Source organism: Lytechinus variegatus, chromosome 13 (assembly GCF_018143015.1).
Source record: "Lytechinus variegatus isolate NC3 chromosome 13, Lvar_3.0, whole genome shotgun sequence".
NCBI classification, from domain to species: Eukaryota; Metazoa; Echinodermata; class Echinoidea; order Temnopleuroida; family Toxopneustidae; genus Lytechinus; species Lytechinus variegatus.
Window position 1 is genome coordinate 20,014,338 of NC_054752.1, and position 23,069 is coordinate 20,037,406.

The 23,069-nt window shown below is 36.0% G+C and overlaps 1 protein-coding gene across 1 annotated transcript in view; it reads right to left on the reverse strand.

The window, feature by feature from the left end:
• Positions 1-23,069, reverse strand: part of LOC121425952 (sodium- and chloride-dependent taurine transporter-like) — a 34,789-nt gene that overhangs the window by 5,755 nt on the left and 5,965 nt on the right. Inside the window, exons 2-7 of the mRNA XM_041622080.1 lie at positions 18,681-18,822; positions 12,639-12,791; positions 11,085-11,188; positions 8,613-8,743; positions 6,744-6,856; positions 6,186-6,323 (exon numbers count right to left, since the gene is read on the reverse strand). Coding sequence (XP_041478014.1) covers positions 6,186-6,323; positions 6,744-6,856; positions 8,613-8,743; positions 11,085-11,188; positions 12,639-12,791; positions 18,681-18,728 — 687 coding nt within the window. The 5' untranslated portion in view covers positions 18,729-18,822. The remainder of the gene's footprint in view (positions 1-6,185; positions 6,324-6,743; positions 6,857-8,612; positions 8,744-11,084; positions 11,189-12,638; positions 12,792-18,680; positions 18,823-23,069) is intronic.

Below are 23,069 nucleotides of genomic sequence, written 5' to 3' on the forward strand. Positions count from 1 at the left end.
CAATCAGGTTTTCTTTTTGTAAGGGAAGAATAGTGTATAATTATAGCCAATTGATCTAAGTAAGGGAAGTGAACAATAATGTTTTTTAAAAAGAATGGAATATACCTGCATGGTGAAGCCAATTTGAAAGAGGTGAGGCAAGTTTCAATGGAGGTTATTTAAAAAAAAAAACTGTACAACACATTATAGTGAAGCCAGTTTAAAAGGAGGTGAGGCAGGTTTCAATGGAGGTTTTTTTTATAAAGAATAAACTGTACCACACATTATGGTGAAGCCAGTTTAAAAAGAGGTGAGGCAAGTTTCAATGGAGGTTTTTATAATTAACTGTACTCTAAATTATGGTGAAGCCAATTTAAATGGAGGTCAGGCAGGTTTCAATGTAGGTTTTTTAAAAAGAATAAAGGGTACCACACATTATGGTGAAGCCAGTTTAAAAGGAGGCGAGGCAGGTTTCAGTGGAGGTTTTTAAAAAAGAACAAATTATGGTGTAGCCAATTTAAAAGGAGGTGAGGCAAGTTTCAATGGAGGTTTTTAAAAAGAAAAAAACTGTACTGGTATTATGGTGAAACCAATTTTAAAGGAGGTGAGGCAAGTTTTAATGGAGGTTTTTATAACTGTACTACAAATGATGGTGAAGCCAATTTAAAAGGATCGAGGTGAGGCAAGTTCCAATGGAGTTTTTTATAACTACTACAAATGATGGTGAAGCCAATTTAAAAGGAGGTGAGGCAGGTTGCAATGGAGGTTTTTTAAAAAGAATAAACGGTACCACACATTATGGTGACGCCAGTTTAAATGGAGGTGAGACAAGTTTCAATGGAGGTTTTTTTCAAAAGAATAAACTGTACCACACATATCATGGTGAAGCCAGTTTAAAAGGAGGCGAGGCAAGTTTCAATGGAGGTTTTTATAACTGTACTCTGAATTATGGTGAAGCCAATTTAAAAGCAGGTGAGGCAAGTTCCAATGGAGTTTTTTATAACTACTACAAAATGATGGTGAAGCCAATTTAAAAGGAGGTGAGGCAGGTTTCAATGGAGGTTTTTAAATAAACGGTACCACACATTATGGTGACGCCAGTTTAAATGGAGGTGAGACAAGTTTCAATGGAGGTTTTTTCAAAAGAAACTGTACCACACATATCATGGTGAAGCCAGTTTAAAAGGAGGCGAGGCAAGTTTCAATGGAGGTTTTTATAACTGTACTCTGAATTATGGTGAAGCCAATTTAAAAGCAGGTGAGGCAAGTTTCAATGGAGGTTTTTTAAAAAGAATAAACTGTACCACACATTATGGTGAAGCCAGTTCAAAAAGGAGGTGAGGCAAGTTTCAATGGAGTTTTTCATTAACTGTACTCTAAATTATGGTGAAGCCAATTTAAATGGAGGTCAGGCAGGTTTCAATGTAGGTTTTTTAAAAAGAATAAAGGGTACCACACATTATGGTGACGCCAGTTTGAAAGGAGGTGAGGCAGGTTCAATGGAGGTTTTTAAAAAGAATAAACGGTACCACACATTATGGTGACGCCAGTTTAAATGGAGGTGAGACAAGTTTCAATGGAGGTTTTTTAAAAAGAATAAACTGTACCACACATTATGGTGAAGCCAGTTTAAAAGGAGGTGAGGCAAGTTTCAATGGAGGTTTTATAACTGTACTCTAAATTATGGTGAAGCCAATTTAAATGGAGGTCAGGCAGGTTTCAATGTAGGTTTTCTAAAAGAATAAAGGGTACCACCCATGGTGACGCCAGTTTAAATGGAGGTGAGGCAAATTTCAATGGAGATTTTTAAAAAGAATAAACTGTACTTCAAATGATGGTAAAGCCAACTTGAGAGGTGAGGAATGGAATGGATTTTATGTAGAAGCAAACTTTTCCATTCCCCCAATACGTAAAAATCCCCTTCCCAAAATCCAATTATCACTGAAATGGAATATACATAATATATTTTTTTATAAGCCAGGTTATGCAAAATAATCATGTCATCCTTTGTCAACAAGAAATCTGTACATGTCCTCTGGAGAAAAAATAATACCTTGGCCGCCTTTTAATTTCTAAGTTTTGATTTTATTAGTATTTTACTTAGCAATTTGGCTGGCTTAACAAAATGCTTAAACTTGCATGCAGATCAGATCTCAGAATTTACCTTATCCAAAATGAGGTAAATACTAATACCCATTGTGATGTTATAAATTTTTATCCAAATAGTGCCAAATGTATGAATGAATTTCTGTGCGTTTCATTTTTGGATATGCAGACTTAAGTCTAGTAGATGGCCGACTTACATTTAGGCAAAATACTTAGCCAAAAAAATGCAATTGAATACCAACGATGGATAAGTATTTTACTCTAGCAAAATACTGAGTAAAATATACTTAAAATTGTGGCTTTAAGAATAGCATTGAATACTGGGGTACCCTGTTCCTCATCATCATTATTATCCCACTACCACACCAGTTTCTGCAGCACAAAGTTGAACTTTCATGGGTTGAGTCCATTTCAAAGCAAACACTCACTTTAACTTTCTCTTACAACATGACGTCCACACACTGGCAATCACATCATTACAACACCAACCGTCAGAGTACAACAGAACTGCAGTTACCATAGCATTACCCCAACACACCACTCAATTTTTAATTCATCCAAATGAAATATGACTGTGTTGCACAAAGAAAAACTAGTAGTCATAGTAGATTTTATTGACTTGCACATTTATAAGGCTATACATATATTTTGAGCGATTGCTCTGTTGTCTTCAGTGATAGTTCGTACCCACTGTGCTTATGGCCAACTTTGGTAAAGGCATACATTGAATAAACTTTTATAAGATACAGTTTTTAAACCTTGTATATGTACTGAAAATGATGACAGAATATTTTCTTAAAAAATAACATTAAAACTGCATGACAGGTCATACAACATATTTCAACATGAACTATTTCACAATTTGCCAACATGACAATAAATACTAAGCTTAAAAAATATAGAAGCTGATATTGGATGGAAAAGAAAATCTATGTCATACAGCTTGAAAGACATTACATATGTATGCACTTAATGGTATCTATATGATCATGAAGTTCTTCTACACAGCTTGATAATGTTGATTTATCCAGTTTGGCAAGTACTGTTGTGGTTGAGGCAAAGTTAAGGTTGTTCTGAATACTAAACCCCATTTTGTGTAACAACATGAAATCTATCAGAGTAACATGAAATAGTACAAGAGACGAAAATACTAGCAGCTCGGCAAGCTTTTTTACATAAATTTTTTTTTTTCATATGCTCTTTGATATTTTTCTCAACATAACGAAATTTGGCCAGCACCCCCAAATATCAACAATAAGTTGCCAGTGAAGGTTCGTAGAAAATAACCAAAATAGTAATTCGGTTTTCCAAACGTATATTAGAACATTGGGTTATCCAAAAAAGTATTTTTTTTCTTCATACTGTCAAAATGTGAGGTTGTAAAAGTTGAAGACAAAATACAAGACTTCGATATCCGTGTTTTGCTCACTGCTAAGTAGTTGAACTACATATTACACATCGCATGCTTAAGTGAACCCCATATCTTGTTCTCTTATTTGAAGCTCTCACCAAACTTCTTCTGCATTCAATCAAGTACTAGCGAGGGATATTATTGATCAATATTATCAAGATAAATCATTTTACAGCTTAGGATGTGATTGTTCAAGATCAATGAGAATCTTTAAATCAATGTATTTACTGTTGGTATTGGGGTGTCTGGACACATATAGCAACATACTCTTGCTGTTAAAAAGAACAAGTGATAATTACAATAGTTAACAGCAAGTATTAACTGCAGTTTGAGTAAATAAAAATATACACTATAATACAGTTTAAAATACGTTTATTTTTCAGTACTGGCAGGCCTAGGATCATGATAAAAGATGATAAGATACTAAAAGTTGGCAAGTACTGTGTGCTAATGGCATGCATTCTAATCAGGTTTATGCACAAACATCTACAATGACTGTTATGTGGGCAGCAAAAATTGTTATGTGGGCAGCAAAAATTGTGGCAAATTATGTTCAGAATGATATGAGACATTTTAACAATACTGAATAAAACACAAAGGTCATTTAGTCTTGCATCAAATAGTTATTGATCAGCCTCAATGCCGATTAATGCAACAAACAACTTGCCACACCTCTCAACTTGGCTTCACCATAATATGTATGACACTAATTTTCTTTTTTTTTAAATCCATTGAAACTTGCCTCAGCACCTCTTGGCTTCACCATAATGTGTGGTACAGTTTATTCTTTTTAAAAAACCTCCATTGAAACTTGCCTCACCTGCTTTTAAATTGGCTTCACCATAATTCAGAGTACAGTTATAAAAACCTCCATTGAAACTGATCGCCTCCTTTTAAACTGGCTTCACCATGATATGTGTGGTACAGTTTCTTTTGAAAAAACCTCCATTGAAACTTTTCTCACCTCCATTTAAACTGGCGTCACCATAATGTGTGGTACCGTTTATTCTTTATAAAAAACCTCCATTGAAACCTGCCTCACCTCCTTTTAAACTGGCTTCACTATAATGTGTTGTACAGTTTATTTTTTTAATAACCTCCATTGAAACTTGCCTCACCTCCTTTCAAATTGGCTTCACCATGCAGGTATATTCCATTCTTTTTAAAAAACATCATTGTTCACTTCCCTTACTTAGATCAATTGGCTATAATTATACACTATTCTTCCCTTACAAAAAGAAAACCTGATTGTACTCCAGCCTCCCCTGATCTGACATTTGCCTCTATTACAGTATACGTCTACTGTACATAGAGTAATTATCTCTTTATATCGGAAACTTCGTTTAACCGAATTGCCATGCACTCTCTCCCATGCGGACAGCATGGAATAGTACACACACGTTATTGACAACTTCTCTCTGGAGCCAATGTTCCTCTCATAAACTCTCTGCATGTATGCACTTCTGTGTGCATGTTTGTATGGAACACACACGACCACAATCTAATGAATATTCATCGGCGAGAGTGACGTCATTTTACGAGTGTCCTTTCAAACTGAAGTATTAAGTGCCTACCAAAATTTACGTCCACCTGTAAACGACACGAGTCGTATACATCGACAATGGTGTAACAGGTGCATCCCCCCTCAAACCTTTCGAAGTTAGGGCGTTGTGTACAGTTATCATTTTCAATATGATAGTTTTACTTGTTACAATGAAGATATGACGGTCATTCAAAATGTTAAATGAATCATTTTTTTTTCTTCTACGGTTCATTTTTACTAAGAACTTACTATTGGTACCATAACCTTCCTTTATGGTTTCTAACATGGTAACAGGCTAACCAGCCAATCAACAGCAAGCTTTGCATGGAAGTTAACGTAATCACATTATTACCGTAATCGTAAAATTAGGAAGTAAATGTTGCTATGAAGTCATAGCTAGACTAGGCCCTTATTCTGAAGACAGGTTTAAATTAAACCCTTATTTAAAGTTGTAGTTAAGTATGGAGAGCCAATTGGGGCACGAATCCCTTACAGTATACATCAAATTTATTAACTCATTTGACACTCAAATTGTTCATATTTGTCTGGCAATGATAAAATGAAGTATTTTCCTTATGAAAGCAAAAGGAATTAATAAAGTAATAATAAGAAATTGCAATCTAAAGAGATTGTTTAAATTTTGGCTCCCCATAATTTCAGCAGAGTTAGACTTCGGTCTAAGTTAAACCTGACTTCAGAATGTTAGCCTAGGTGTGTATCTTTCAGTAGCATTAATAAACGCTCAACAACCACCACGGTGACACGACATTTACTCCTGCGACAATTTTTCCTGTCTAGATATATATATATACATCAGACCGCATAGAGTCAGAATTAGGATTGTAATAGAGTTTTTGGTTCAGAATAATGAAAAGATAAGGATTAAGGTTTGTTAAGTTTTGAAGGTTAGGTTTTATGTTTGGCTTGATGTGCAGATTTTCAATCGGAGCAATTGTCGCCGGAGCAAACATCATGGAATCGCTCGACACACACACCAGATGAAGATGGATGCAATTATTTTTCCCTATTTCATGAAAACCAAATTTTTGAAGCAAGTATGTTTGATATATGATAACTGAATGAAGTAGTCCTAATCATTTATTCTTTTTATGGCGATTCAGTGAAGAAGAGATGAGAATGGCTTACCTCGGTAATCATGAGAATACCGATTAGAAATTGTAATACACAGAGTCCAAACACGACGATGTGGGGGTAATATCCGCCTTGGAGCCACGAAGGGAGCACATCCACGACAGACGCAATGAACGATTTCACTGTAACAAACTATAGTACAGAACGTAACGGTTAGAGATATGTTTTCGTTGACAATCTGGGATTTAGATGCCCACACAGTGGCGTAAGCATGGCGTATGGAACCAACCCCCCCCCCACACACACACATAGAAAATAACTAAAAGAACCCAACTTAAATTCAACAACGCAGAAGATTTGAATTGTCAAGATTTATCATTTTTGAATAGCCTAACTAAAAAAAAACTTGGGTGAAGTTTGAGTGTTTTTTAAGGCTATAATCAACCACTGGATAAAGACCTGTATAGTAACATATCTAAGGGCATAGAAAAAGTCCAACGTAAGTTCCGAATGCTTCTAATGAAAACATATTCGTTCTCCATCAAGTACATTTACTACCCAGTAATGAAATCGCCTTTTCGTGTATAATCTTGGTAGATCGTCACCGATTACCTGAGAGTTAAACCAGATCAGAAGAACCACCAAAAAGAATAGAAATGCCCACGCTCTTGATCCAGGCATTAGAGGAAACGCACGTGGAAAGACCTGATAAAATAGATAAGTACCTGAAAAAAAAAAAAAAATGTACACATATCTGGGCCCTGTCTCACAAAGAGTTGCGATTGATCCGATCAATCGCAACTATGATATGGATGGATTTCCATACAGTTGAGATTGATTGGATATCGTATCTCTTTGTAATACGGGGCTAATGTAAAAAAAAATCGACTTATAACAACACGAAGTTTACATGTCGACATCACGAGATAACTCACCTTATACCATGTCGACAAAGGCTACCATAAATTATATTTTGTAATGGGTAGATCCGGGGTAGATGTGTAGTTGATAACGATACAGTTGCCCCTACCCACTCGTCATACATACTCGATCATACATGTATGATAAATGGCTATTGCACTTTTTTTTAATCGTTAGAATACAAATTTGACATTGTTTCGTAAAATTCTGTCACCCTCTCTCCAGTTGGCGATTTCTTTTATTTTCCTCTCGAAGTGGCTTTTAAGCACTTGGCTTAGGAACCTTGTGAATGGATATGATTTGGCACTTGTTTTACATTTACCCCGACCCCCCCCCCCCCCCCAAAAAATTATAATAAACAGATAAATACATAATAAATAATGAAATTTTTAAAAAAATGGCCTATAATAATAATTTTCATCAGGCACCCGAACAAATATTTTTATAGGAAGAAGTAGGATTTTCCTGTAAAACGCATTTTTTCCCGAATATCCTCCACATCATAATTGTTTTAGGTCATACACTGTAAAAACTGTGGTGTTAAAATCACACACTAGAGATTAAATATAACACCAAAGAGTGTAAATGTAACAACTAAAGGTGTTGTAATAATACCTATAGGTGTTAAACAAACACTCAATGTTTATATAACACCAGTGTAAAATAAACTGGTGTGGTCCTATATGTACTCCGGTTAGCACCACAGTTTTTGCTGTGTACATATTCATATAATCGAGTAATCAACTGGAACAATGATAAACGCATGATAGGTCGTGTGGTCCAGTGGTTAGAGCATTGGACTAATGATCGCAAGGTTGCGAGTTCGAATCCCAACTCTGCCATTGTCTCCACTTTGATAAAAAGGCCCAAGAGTGATATTTGTCGTCTATTACGTCAGCCACTATGACTGATTAACCTAGACGTAAAATGTTTCCAAGGTAATTGGTTATATACCAGCTTGGCGTTTACCAGCAGAAAATGCTGTCCTGCCGAGTTCCTACGGGAGTTACCACAAACAGAAACACAAACGGAATAGGGAGTTTTTGCAATTGCAACATTGACAGATTCTACAACATAGTAAATCTATCTTAGTCAAAAACACGTGAGCCAACGAAAAGTTGACTATATAATGGGTGATTTTCAAGTCCGGTTTTGGCCTCGGTGTTGGTATTAGTGTTGAAATTTGGATTGCTTTCCCTGGCTCGGCTCTATAACTTATATCAGAGTTTGCGAAACTGATCCAGTTCACATTATTAACACCTCAACAACTAGTGACTTACTTTTCAGGAGCATCTTCATTTTATGTTTGGTGTTATAATCGTGTAAAAATTGACCTAACACCAACACCAAAAGGTCAACACCGTACTTGAAATCTCAATGTCGTTTGTCCAGTGTTACGTACGGAAGACACTGCTGTTTCGATTCACCAATTTTCGACAAAGACTTATTTGTCATGATTGGATTTTGACAGTAGACTCTCTACCGCCCAGATAGTGTCTGCGTAGCGGTTGCAAAAACTCCCTTGATATGACAGACTTTAATTTCCCACATTATACACACCTGGCACGGCTAGTGAATTAACAGTTAGTGGTAAATAGCTTGCGTTGGATGCGAAGCCAATGAATGAAAATACGATGACACCGCAATAAATACTCGTCATCACATTGAGAAACGTAACGATCATGCTATCCCTAAAGAAAAAATAACAATGAAAATTTGTGATGACACTGGGATTCATATACTTCTGTACACTGTCAAAACGCTGTATAAATTTTAAGCCCGTTTTTTTTAAAGTTTAAACAATAAAGTGACGGGCTTGTTTAAAACGATTTAACAAGGTGTTTAAACGTGTGAACAAAAGTTATTGAAGTGACGGGGTTAAAAAAATATTACAAAAAGTTAGATGCAATCTTACAAGCGTGAGATAATCACTTGAATAGGAAGTTGACCCTGACAAAAATGTTTATTGTAAAAATAGCAGAAAATAAATGTTGGTGAAAGTTTTAGGAAAATCCATCAAATGATAAAAAATATTAAATTTTTAATCTGTTGATTTGTGACGTCATATGCGAGCAACTTTTCCATTATCATGTGGTGGAAAACCAATGAACTGTCATTTTCACAGAAAATTGAAAATGGCTTTTATTGTACTTTGAGTATTTCAATAGACGTATCACTTCACACCCGCTCATGAAAAAAGAAAGAAAGAAATGAAGGAAGGAAGAAAGGGAGAAAGAAAAAAGGAAGAAAGGAAGAGAGAAAGGAGGAAAGAAAGAAAGGAAGAAAAACAAAATCAAGAACCATTAACATATTAGTGGGCTGCCCGTATATGACGTCAAAATGAGGGGCTGGGGATTTAATAAATTGTTTAATCTTTGATGAATTTTCCGAAAACCTTCACCAGCATTTTTAAAATTATTTTTTCTGCCTTTTGTTAACCGACTTTTCGTTTGGATGAACTTCCCCTTTAACAGACACTGGAGCTGCCCGATAATAAACCAAACGACTTTGCACATCCCTGATTCGTTTTATGCCTTTGGGCAATTCCATAAAAATAATCAACCTGTTTGCAGTGCGACCTTCATTTTTCTGAGGTCTTTCACTTCATAAATTGACCAAGGCATGGTCATTTGAGAGCATAACAAAAGAAGAGGAAATCAGAGACAAAAAGAAAAAAATATGAAGGTCCCACATAATTATAGGGGGTCAGACATACATATTTTAAGGAATGCCCCTTTGATTACATGCATTCCCTGGAAAATCGATGGTATTCCATATTGTAGAAGTCCAACAAACTGGTTTCATAAAATAGGACGGAAATTTATTAAAGCGGTAAAAGTCAGATTTTCTGCCAGGTTTCATTTAAAATTGAAAGGGCTTCAATCATACAAGTTGCTCCCAGTGTGGGTTGATACCAACGAACGTAGAGGGCAGCAACACGTTGCAGTATTATTGATGTCTGCTGCCCTCTACGTTCGTTGATTGATAAATAGTACCCTCATTGTTGATGTCTTTAAATGTTAAAGGGAACAAAACCTTGGAACAAGTAGGCTTGTGCCGAGACAGAAAAATCAAAGAATAAGAACAAAGAAACTTTGAGAAAAATCGGACAAATAATGCGAAAGTTATGAGCATTTGAATACTGCAACCACTTATTCTAAGGAGATTTCCTTATTGACAGTGCGACAAAGATGTGTGATGTCAAATGAACAACTTTCCTTTTGATGGACTATAAAATACCCTCAAAATGTCTCTTTTCGTTTTTTCTTATAGTGATACAAACTCTTCATCCATGATGTATTCTTTAGAAATCTGTATTACATATGCCCTCCTGTAAAGAAAGAACACATGATCTTCTGATAGATGTGATAAAAGAGGCAATTAATGGGAAGAGTTGTTCACAAGACACATCGCACATCTTTGTCATATTGCCAATTTTGAGGATCTCCATAGCATTAGTGATCGCAATATTCAAATGCTCATAACTTTCTCATTTTTGACTGATTTTTCTCAAACTTTCGTTGATCTGTTTCTTTGATTTTTTGTTTTGTTTTCACACAAGCTATCTTGTTCCAAAGCTTTCACTCTCCTTACAGGACTTCAAACATAGCCAGATCGGCTGCGAAGAATGATATGTTGAACATTAGATTCAGAATAAAACCTTCCAGAATTGAATTCAATGATGATGATGATGATGATGATGATAATAATGATAGTAATAACTGGATTTGTATAGTGCTTTTAAAAAGTGCTCCTATTATTACACCGCTTCAGTTTCTCTATTTTCATTTGAAAGATGAAAACCTAACCCAAGAATACATATTACAAAATTATCCCCATGTTCAATTCCCAGGACATTTTCAAAGTGTACGCCTATTCAAACTTTTCATTGATGCACTGTATTCTTTCAAAATTAAGGTTAAAGGTTAATCTTTAAAAAATTACATTTCCAAACGGCGCACATACATGTAGAATCAAAGAATATAGTTCAGTAGTGCAGAGTTTGTGGAATGACCATTGCTTGCGACTAACCTGTAGAAATTGTAGTCGAACTTATTGTAACTTCCAAGGGCTGTAAAAGCACCAAGACCAATCGAGAAGGAGCAGAAAACCTCTCTTGCAGCAGCTAGCCACACCTTTAATTCAGTTTGAAAAAAAAAAGATAATCAAGGCCTTTTTGGTCATCGAGAATCGTGATAGAAGCTTAGGAGACAACGTAGTATAGTATATAATATAAATAATAGTATAGTAGTAGTCGTAGTAGTAGTAGTAGCTGCAGTAGTCAAGGGCTCAGTAGAAGTAGAAGTCGTAGTATAAGTAGCAGTAGTAATAACAGCAGTAGAAGTAGTAGTGGTAGTAATAGTAGTATTTGTAGTGGTAGTAGTAGTTGTACATTGCAAAAACTCCGGTGTTTGATTTAACACCAGCCCAGAATCTACATATGTACACACCAGAGAAGTATTAAACAACACAAGTTTCGTTTTGGTCTATACACCAAATAGGTGTTTATACAACACCAATTAGTATTAAAACAGCATCGGATCGATTCCAAACCAGAGTTGTTTCAATACTTCTCTGGTGTGGACATATACAGATTCCGGGCTGGTGTTAAATAAGTTAAGTGTTAAGTTTTTGCAGTATAGTAGTAGTAGTAGTATTTAGCAGTATACAAATAAATTTACGCAAGTTCGACACTTGCCAAACATTATAAAATACTGTATCTTATGAAATATTTGTGCTATCATTATCACGACGAATTTGATATCAAACAATGAGTATTATGAGTATGCCCCTTCATCACATCGCTTTGTCATTACGAGCTGAAAAAAATATTTAGGTGTCATTTTCTCCCCAGGTATCTTAATATTTTATACAAATTAAAATAAAAACTTGACAAAAATTTTCATATTTGTGCTAGTTACCTCTTAACACAAACATTTCAGATTACAATTTCTCAGTGGTGACGTATCATGATAGAAAATGTAATATGAATCATTGATTTGAATTGATATATTTGTATGAAACAATGTTTGAAATATAATACCAAACACTAGAATACATTTGGCATGAATATTATTTTTTTCCTTCAACCCACTGAGGTGAGATTTCTAATGCAATTAAATTGTCACTAATATTAATAAATGAGCAGGCACGGATCTAGGATTCTCTAAGGGGGAGCATTTTGTCCTAAATATTTGACGAGCAAAAACGAAAAGGTCATCGCTACCAAAAGAAGACATTGTGGATTTGGGATAATTTACCCCCCCCCCCCACTCTCTCTCTCTCTCGTTGTTGTTGGAATTTTACAGTGTGCGCCCGCACATTTCCACCCCACCCTGGATCCACCCTGATGAGGACTATAAACGATGGCGATAGCATTTCCATATTGGGCTCCTATCAGCAAAGGTGATATGTCGGGTAAACTTTCATATATATATATATATATATATATAATAGATATATATATATATACATGTATATAAAATCTTGGTGTATATATATCAACGAACGAAGAGGGCGTCATCTCTACTTTGCAAAGTGTTGAAACCCTCTATGTATGTTCACTTATCAAAGCCTTAGACTTACCCGTGGGTTTGCGAGGATTGTTCTTATTCTTGTTTTTTCCTCAAAGACATAAAACAATAGGCCTACACCCTCAGTCGCACCTGGTAAAGTTACTCCGCGTATCATAAAGACAATAAGAAGTAGGTGAATTACGGGAACGGTGACATAAAACACCTGCAAGGTTATTACACAAAGAGAACAAAAACGGCTTTAGTCATCGAAATTATTGTCTACTCCCTATCTCGGGGGGGGGGGGCACTTCCATTCACGAGTGGATACCATGCGCGACCAGGGGGTCTCGAAAAGCACCCTAAACACGTAATTTCCATATTCTGAAAATGCACCCCTTAACAAGTATTGGCGTGTGAAACCCTACCCTTAACAAGTATTGGAAACAAAACGACACTCTTGGCAAATATTCCCTGAAATGAACTCCTAAACAAGTACAGGAATGTTTTATTGTTACGGGTCCTTCGGTCGTCGGTTTAGTATCGGACCCCACCTTCTACACCTCGCGCAAATCGGACTCTAAACACAAAGTGATGGGGCAAAAAGGACATCCTTCATAAAACATTTTAATTTTGTTTTATCATTCCCGCAAATTCGACCCTAAACACGTAATTTTCCTAGCGAAATAGATACCTTTTTTAAAAAATTATTTTCGTGTATTTGACACCCTTATCACGTTACGTACGTAACGTGCCCTATCGTGAAAAAGACATCCTTTTTACGTGTTTTTTTGGTCGCGCATGGTATCCACTCGTCAATGTAAGTGCCCCCCCCCCCCGGCTCCCTATAGACCTTCTGCATATATGACGTCATAATGTCACAGCTCCCTCCCTTAGAGGATGAAGGACTGCGGGTAAATAGCCCAGTCATTTTAGCCCAAATTTTGACCAAACTTGGAACAAATTGCAACAGATTTTTTTTTATCACAATGCATTTCTGTAAGGTCCCTAGTACAACATACTAAAAGTCCCAAACTTTCCGAATAGGGGAAAGGCATCTAATTTGCATAAATCCAAGATGGCTGCCAAAATTAATTGATATGCCTTATCCTTAATATTTTTGTACAGATAATGGAAAAATCTTGAAATGAATACGCAATTCACTATGATTAAGATATCATAAATCGATTGCAATCGTTTCCGGGACTGTCCGGTTCATATTTTTCGAAAAATGTGAGAAATTATGCCAAAATTTCCGTGTTTTCGGTCAAAAATTTGCATGTGCGTTGAAATCTTTCTGTTTTATCATTAGCATCAACAACTAATGTAAAATATCAGCATTCGACAAGAAAGGGGATATATCAACGAAAAAATTGATATGCTTCATAACAGTATTAATGTCTTAACTTGCTTAGATTAAGGGCAAATACATCCGAATGTATTATGCGATAAAGTGACACCAAAAACCAACCTCCGTGTCTAGTCACTCTTTTATATCGACTACAACGCGATCGCTTGGATGCCTTTGAAGATAGTACAATAAACTAAATCGGTCTTGCCTCGCCTTTGTTGGTGTGACTAACACGCGTAAATACAATGACGTCTAGCGATACAAAGGTGTATATTACTTAAATTGATATGTGGGCAAAGGGCTTTTTCTTCATTTGAAAGTAACTTTTATGTTAATGAAATTTCTTAGAAAAAGTTAGAGGCTACAAAGAAAAAAACTTTTATTGTCTAGAAATCACTTGGAGGCAAAAGAGCAGGCTTTTCTCTTTGAGTTACATATAAAGAAGTGATGGCACATCAAAGCCTACCCTTTCAGGGGTCTTCTGAAGTCACCAACCCCTTTTTGTATTTTGCTCATTTCTTGGAAAATTCGCACAAATTTTAGCTCCATTGAGGCAATAGGCGTTTCCCCTTTGCAGTAAACCGATTTAATTGTTTTGTAAGCACTTGGGGATGGAAAAATAGATTTTCTTCTATCAGCTAAATTTAAAGAAGTGCTGGCACAGCAAAGTCTATCCCCTGCGGGGTTCGCTAAAGTCAATCACCCCTTTTCCATATTTTGCCAATTTATGGAAAAATCTATAAATCCGGAGCCCTCATTGAGGCAAAAGCGTATTTTACCCATTTCTTGTAAAATTTTGGAGCCCCAATGAGGTAAAAGGCGTTTCCCCCTTTGCAGTAGACCACTTTTATTCTTTGGAACCACTTGGAGATAACAAAATTAGATTTTCCTCCATCAGCTACATACAAAGAAGTGCTGGCACAGCAAACCCTACCTCTCAGGGGTTTGCCGAAGTCAACCATCCCTTTTCCATATTTTGCTATCAATTCGGACCCCTCATTGATGCAAGAATGTTTTTTATATATATATATATATATATATATATTATATATATATATATATATATATATATATATATATATATAATATATATATATATATATATATATATATAGCAAACCACTTTCATTGTTTCGTAACCACTTAGAGATTAAAAAAGTTCTGGCTCAGCAAAGCCTACCCCCTCAGGGGTTCCCTAAGTCTCCCCACCCTTTTTGCCTATTTTCCCCTCCTTATTTTATTTATAATTTATGGGGAAAATCTGCCAATTTGGAGCCCCTATTAAGGCAAAACGTTGTTTCTGCTCTATAGCAAACTTCTTTCATTGTTTCGTAACCACTTGGAGATAAAAAAAAGTAGATTTTCCTCCATCAACTACAATAAAGAAGTGCTGGCTCAGCAAAGCCTATACCTCCCTTAGGGGTTCCCGAAGTCTCAAAATTGCAGTTTTTGACCCCCCCCCATTCGGGCAAAAGGCATTTCTGCTATATGGTTAAGTCACTTTTATTATTTGAAACTTAAAGATGAGTAGGTTTAGTCTATCAGCGCATCGACCCTCCCTCTTCAGGGACTCCAAATTGACAGATTTTCCCATAAATTGGCAAAATACGGCGCGATCGACCCCTTCCCTCTTCAGGGGCTCCAAATTGACAGATTTTCCCCATAAATTGGCAAAATACGGAAAAAAGAACTACTTTGGTATACAGTTAAATAGTAGTATAATAGGATGTGGCAGGTCTAATAGCTATACATCTTATTTTTCTCTTGAACTTTGAGATCGAGCAAGCAGAAAATGTCATTATTTTGGTGTACAATGTCACGTGACTAGCATATGATAGTTTCCGTGCCTAGACCCTTTTATGTTAAACAATTAATACAGTCCAAACAGAATTGAATTCATGTATTTAATGTTAATAGTAACAATGTTCTTGTGGTATAAATCTTTGCTTACTGATATTTATGATACAGCGATAGTTTGAGGAAGTCAATGTTTATAGCATATCGAGGCCGGAATTGATATGATTTGTAATCGGGATTGAGTACATAGCATACACTGGCGTCGTCTGCTACGTAAACTTAATGAGCGAATATGACCAAAATTAACCATTATGTTTATGCAAATTAGAACACTTTCCCCTATTCGGATTTTCTGGGACTTTTAGTATGGTCTTCTTTGGACCTTAAAGAAACGTTCTGCATTGGAATAAATTCTGTTGCAATTTGTTCCAAGTGAAAATTTAAAATGACTGGACTAAAATAGGGTTTCAGAGATACGCCAGCTGCAGATCACCAAAGCATGTGTCACAAGTCAAGTCTATCTATGCCAGTGACCCAAATATTTTGTCTTCGTCATGAATATTTTCCTTTTGTCCAGAGTTATGCAATGCAGTAGGCTATTGTCACATTTACATTTGTGCGTTTCATACTGTCTTTAACTCGCTGTTAATTAGGCAGCTTCGAATGGGCTCTCTTGCAAGTTTTAAATTCTGATCCTATTCAATGCAAAGATGGTTCATATAATTTTCTTGCAAGGTTTTGTTTATAAGCAGGTGAATGCAATATTTAAGTAGCTGGGTTCAGATTGGAATTCTTAAATGGGAGGAACCAGAGTTAGAATTCATTACTGTCTCTTGAAGCTTATAGGAATCGGAGAGGCAAGACCTCCGAGTTCTCTCTAAGAGCAGCCGCAGCAGCTCGCCTGCTAGGTTTTGGTAGCATCAGCTAGGCCGATAGGGTAGGGCGACGACAGCATGTTTAGGATGTACATCTAGAAACAAGGCGTGGCAGTTTCGTATATATTTCTGGCTATTTTGCACCACATTTTGTCTGTACTGGACATGGGCTGCTCCGGTCTTCCAAGCTTTCTTGTCATCAGTTAAACTGTAAGTGAAATAAATTGTCACTTCCTTGTAACAGTTCTATTAGGCAAATTGTTGAGAGATATTTATGAAGAAAGAATTGGCTACATTGCAATCATTCAAATCATTAATGATTGATTTAAATTTGTAGTATTGCATATGCTTTCCATTAAGTGGATTAAAGATATTATTTAGATCGAAAGGGTCATTTGACTTGAAGCTGAGGTATATTATTGCAAACATTTTAAAGAATATATTCTTGTAAGTTCGATTGTTATCCTTAATTGTCATAGATATTAATTGTTCTTTTCCAAAATGGATGTTGCTTAGTATGAACTATTGCATGTCATAATGTAACCAGAAATCAGAAGTTGTTTTATGGAAATAGCATGAGACTGAATATTCTTGATTGTTCTTGTGGATATGAGATAGGTTATGTCTTGTTAGGGATAGGTAGTTTTATGCCTTGGTATTTAATTATCTGTATATGGCTTTGACGTGGTGTCGACTGTTTTAAGGACGACGTTATGATGTCCATTGCGTGAAGGCGCTTCTCAACCACAGGGGTGCACCCAAAGGGTGCACCCGATGTAAACTACAGTATGATGTAAAGTCTAGACTAGTCAAGTTGAGTCAGTCAATTAGGCGAACATCAAGGACTTCGGCCATGTTAGATGATCAACGAGTTGATTCCAATATTCCCAAGTATTTCTTCAGATCAGGTTCCATATTTTAAAGAAATGAAAATATAGAAATAAAAGATTTTTTTGGACTTTAAGCATTAACACAGTAAACCGTTTGGTTATTTATTTAGATATATCGATCATTATTTTATATAACGAATTGATCAGGAACAGTTAATGGTTGCATTATTGGATTGTATTGCAAGGTATGATCTCCGTTGAATTTGATGATTGTTTAAATTGAATACTCTTCCATATTTTATGTTTTAAATTAACTTAATTGTTGTTCCAAGGAACACGTGAACTTGAAGATTGAAATTTTTAAAAAAAAATCCTAAAAATATTGTCTCCATTGTTACTTTGTCTGAATTCTGTATTTAAGAAGTAGCCACTGGACCAACAGGTCATCCAACCCTCCCCATGGCTGTGACAGCATGTACATCGATGATCAAACAGGCAATGGCGTCATTCATCCTCTAAGATGGCGACCTGGTGACGTAAATGCCTAAGATCTACAAAGAACCACTCTAACCCAAATCGAATTTAGTGTCGTTTTCTTTAAATGCAAACTACAACATTTCTAAAGTCAGCTAGCACTTCGTAATACTCACGTATATCGTTGCTTTATGGCGGGCGATACCTCCATGATGAACCTGATCAGGGGGGCGTTTCATGAAAAGACTTGTCGGACGTTTTATCCGACAAGTACCATTTTCTCCGACAGTTATAGGAACAGTGCCTTTCAACCAATCAAAATCATGGAAAGATGTCAGATCTGACAACTTGTCGGATGAAAATATTGATATGAAACACTCCCCCGATCAATAATTCCTAATGAAGACGTGGGGAACGTGTGTGTGTGTTTGAGTTTCGTCAGACGTGTATGAATCAGGTTTGATTATTTACGTCTGACCGACATTTAACGTTACCATCCGAAAGACGTGATCAAGGCTCGAACCTCGAACCTGTGCATCAATTTGTAACTTCCCCCACAGCTTGGATTACAGGCGCACGCCACAACGCCCAGTTGTCGATTGACAGTGTATTAACTTTCGGATTTGTTCTGTTCTCACTGTATGAAGCCAATGCGTCAAACTTTAAGATAAGGGTGCTTGACTGATTTCTTTAAGTGTACCACCGATGACCCACCATGCCCAGAAAATCATGACAATAATAATCAAAGTTTGACTGAAAATATGATGAGGAGAACTGATGTGCGTTACCTTGGCGGTCCATCCTACGGGTATCGATAGGCAAAGGTAAATCAGCATCCACGCTAGGAGAAGCGGTATGGCAAGGTGTCCAGTGACACCTCCAATGTTAAACGTTCCGTCATAGTATTCCGGTTGCCCCAACACGTTGTTTCTGAGAATTAATATTTGAGAATTAATATAATCATGACAAAGGTCAGTGGCGAATCCATGCGGGGAAGGGGCATTTCCTACTTGGAGAAAATCCCCCCCTTGAAAAATCTGGATCCGTCCCTGACAAAGGTGAATATTTAACTGTAAAGGCATGGTCACAGCGCCCGAGCGTTGTTAGAGCGGTCGTGGAGCGGAGAGAAAAAAAATGAACACCGCTCGCTACCGTTCACCATTTTCGATTTTGATTGTTTTTTTTTTATGTTTTCGATTTTTTCCCCAATTTTGAAAGCGCCTTTCGACCCTCTTTCCCTACCACTCCACGACCGCTCCAACGACGCTCGGGCGGTGTGACCAGGCCTTAACCAGCATTCCTTTAACACCTACAGGGGTATTCGTTTGAGAAATGAAAAAAAAGGAAATGTCAATCTTCAAAACCAGTGGATTGCATTCTGAACTCGGGTTTGAATTAAACTCTGGTCTAAAGTTGTAGTTTAACTATGAATAGCCAATTTTAATACTCGTCTAACAGTTAAAGACAGTGGCGTAGCTACCGGCGGGGGGGGGGGGGGGGGGCACGTGCCCCCCCCCCCCCGAGATTTGGTGTGCCCCCCTGTTACAACCACAAATGTAATAATCGCCCACAAAAGTAATAACGCCCACAAATGTAATAACACTTTACCCACAAATGTAATAACGCCCACAAATGTAATAACACTTTACCCACAAATGTAATAATTTCACCCACAAATGTAATAATGCACTTTACCCACAAATGTAATAATTTTTGATCGCCCACAAATGTAATAATGACTTTACCCACAAATGTAATAAGTTTGAAGGGATTTTTTGGCAAATCCGTTCTAAGCTTAAATCGTATAGTAATGCGTTCATTAAGCACAAAAGTGCAAAGTCTCATTTCCTGACCCGGTTAATTAACAAATTATAATATAAATCCAAAGTCTTTATTCCAGACCCGGTTGTTTCGAAAATAATAATATGAGCCCAAAGTCTTTATTCCAGACCCGGTTGTTTAAAAAATAATAATATGAGCCCAAAGTCTTTATTCCAGACCCGGTTGTTTCAAAAATTATAATATAAATCCAAAGTCTTTATTCCAGACCCGGTTGTTTCGAAAATAATAATATGAGCCCAAAGTCTTTATTCCAGACCCGGTTGTTTCAAAAATAATAATATGAGCCCAAAGTCTTTATTCCAGACCCGGTTGTTTCAAAAATTATAATATAAATCCAAAGTCTTTTTCCAGACCCTGTTGTTTCAAAAATTATAACATAAATCAAAAGTCTTTATTCCAGACCCGGTTGTTTAGAAAATAATAATATAAGTCCAAAGTCTTTATTCCAGACCCGGTTGTTTAAAAAATAATCATATGATCCAAAAGTCTTTATTCCAGACCCGATTGTTTCAAAAATGATAATATAAGTCCAAAGTCTTTTCTCCAGACCCGGTTGTTTCAAAAATTATAATATAAATCCAAAGTCTTTTTCCAGACCCTGTTGTTTCAAAAATTATAATATAAATCAAAAGTCTTTATTCCAGACCCGGTTGTTTAAAAAATAATAATATAAGTCCAAAGTCTTTATTCCAGACCCGGTTGTTTAAAAAATAATCATATGAGCCAAAAGTCTTTATTCCAGACCCGATTGTTTCAAAAATGATAATATAAGTCCAAAGTCTTTATTCCAGACCCGGTTGTTTAAACAATAATAATGCAAGTCCAAAGTCTTTTTCCAGACCCTGGTGTTTCAAAAATCATGATATGAATCCAAAATCTTTTTTTCCAGACCCAGGTGTTTAAAAAATCATGATATAAATCCAAAGTCTTTTTTCCAGACCCGGTTATTTCAAAAATTATAATTTTAGTCCCAAATGAGATACATTAATGATATTCCAGTGCTAATGGTAAATTGAAAATCAAGCATAGTCTTTGCTCCAGACCCGGTAACTAAAAGCTGAAACTTTATAGTAATGTGTTTATATAGCACAAAAATGCGAAATCTTTTTTCCAGACCCGGTTAATTAAAAAATTATAATATAAGTCCAAAGTCTTTTTCCAGACCCATTTATTTCAAAAATTGTAATAATTAGAAAAAAACAAAGACCCACGATCCTATCTATGTTGAATAACATGGAAATGTAGCGTAGTCTTTCTGTCAGACCCAGTTATAAAAGTCATTAAAAACACAACAACAACAACAAAACAAAGACCCTGCAATCATTAAAGGTCAAGTCCTTTTCAGAAAAATGTTGATTTGAATCAATAGAGAAAAATCAGACAAGCACAATGCTGAAAATGTTATCAAAATCGGATGTAAAATAAGAAAGTTATGACATTTCAAAGTTTTGTTATTTTTAACAAAATAGTTATATGAACGAGCCAGCTACATCCAAATGAGAGAGTCGATGATGTCACTCACTCACTATTTCTTTTGGTTTTCATTGTTTGAATTATACATTATTTCAATTTTTACGAATTTGACGATTAGGACCTCCTTGCCTAAAGCACAAAATGTTAAAATAATAAATTTCCACGTGTTGCAGGGAGGAATGAAACTTCATTTCACATGACAATGACGAGAAAATAAAAATATTTCATATTTCATTTAAGAAAATACAAAAGAAATAGTGAGTGAGTGATGCCATCAGTTCCTCATTTGCATACCGACCGAGATGTGCATATAACTGTTTTGTGAAATGAAGCGAAACATTAAAATGCCATAACTTATTTTACATCCGATTTTGATGAAATTTTCAGTGTTATGCTTGTTGAATTTTTCTCTTTTTATTCAAATCAAGTTTTTGTTGGGGTGGACTTGTCCTTTAAAAAAACAATTTCTTGTATATTCCTTCCTTTTTTCTATGAAAAAAACCTAAATAACAAAACATTAAAATATATATGAAAAAAAAACTGAGAAATAAGATATCAGTAAACAATAGGGGGATTACTTCCCGAAAACGATGAAGTTGTTGATTGACGATCTATGATATATTATATAAAAGAAAAACATTCTAACAAGAGGGGATAACCATTCCATTCCATGTTTTTATTTGGCAATAAGTCATGATTGACTATTTTTGCCACCCACTGTATGAGAAGTAGGGTAACAATTTTATTTAGTATTATATTTATTACTTCTTTTTGTCTCACCTGCATAGCAGAGTGAGACTATAGGCGCTGCTTTTCCGACGGCGACGGCGGCGGCGGCGTCAACATCAAATCTTAACCTAAGGTTAAGTTTTTGAAATGACATCATAACTTAGAAAGTATAAAAACCTAGTTCATGAAACTTAGCCATAAGGTTAATCAAGTATTACTTAACATCCTATCAGAGTTTCATGTCACATGATTAAAGTCAAAGGTCATTTAGGGTCAATGAACTTAGACCATGTTGGGGGAATCAACATCAAAATCATAACCTGAGGTTAAGATTTTGAAATATCATCATAACTTAGAAAATATATAGACCTAGTTCATTAAACTTGGACATAAGGTTAATCAAGTATCACCAAACATCCTGCATGAGTTTTACGTCACATGACCAAGGTCAAAGGTCATTTAGGGTCAATGAACTTTGGCCGATTTGGGGGTATCTGATGAATTACAATCACAACTTAAAAAGGTTTTGGATCTGATTCATGAAACTTGGACATAATAGTAATCAAGTATCACTAAACATACTGGGCAAGTTTCAGGTCACATGGTCAAGGTCAAAGGTCATTTAGGGTCAATGAACTTTGGCCGAATTGTTTTTTTTTTTGGTGAATTACCATCATAACTTTGAAAGTATGTTGGTCTAGTTCATAAAACTTGGACATAAGAGTAATCAAGTATCACTGAACATCCTGTGTGCATTTTAGGTCACATGACCAAGGTCAAAGGTCAATGAACTTTGGCCATAATGGGGGTATCTGTTGAATTACCATCATAACTTTGTAAGTTTATTGATCTGACTTTTGAAACTTGGACATAAGAGTAATAAAGTATCACTGAATATCCTGTGCAAGTTTCAGGTCACATGATCAAGGTCAAAGGTCATGTGAGGTCAATGAATTTTGGCCACATTGGGGTATTTGTTGAATTACCATCCTATCTCTGTAAGTGTATTGGTCTAGTTCATAAAACGTGGAAATAAGAGTAACCAAATATCACTTAACATCTTGTGCGAGTTATAGTAGTTTTCAAAGTCAGCACTGCTGCTATTTTGAATCGCGTGATGCAGGTGAGACGGT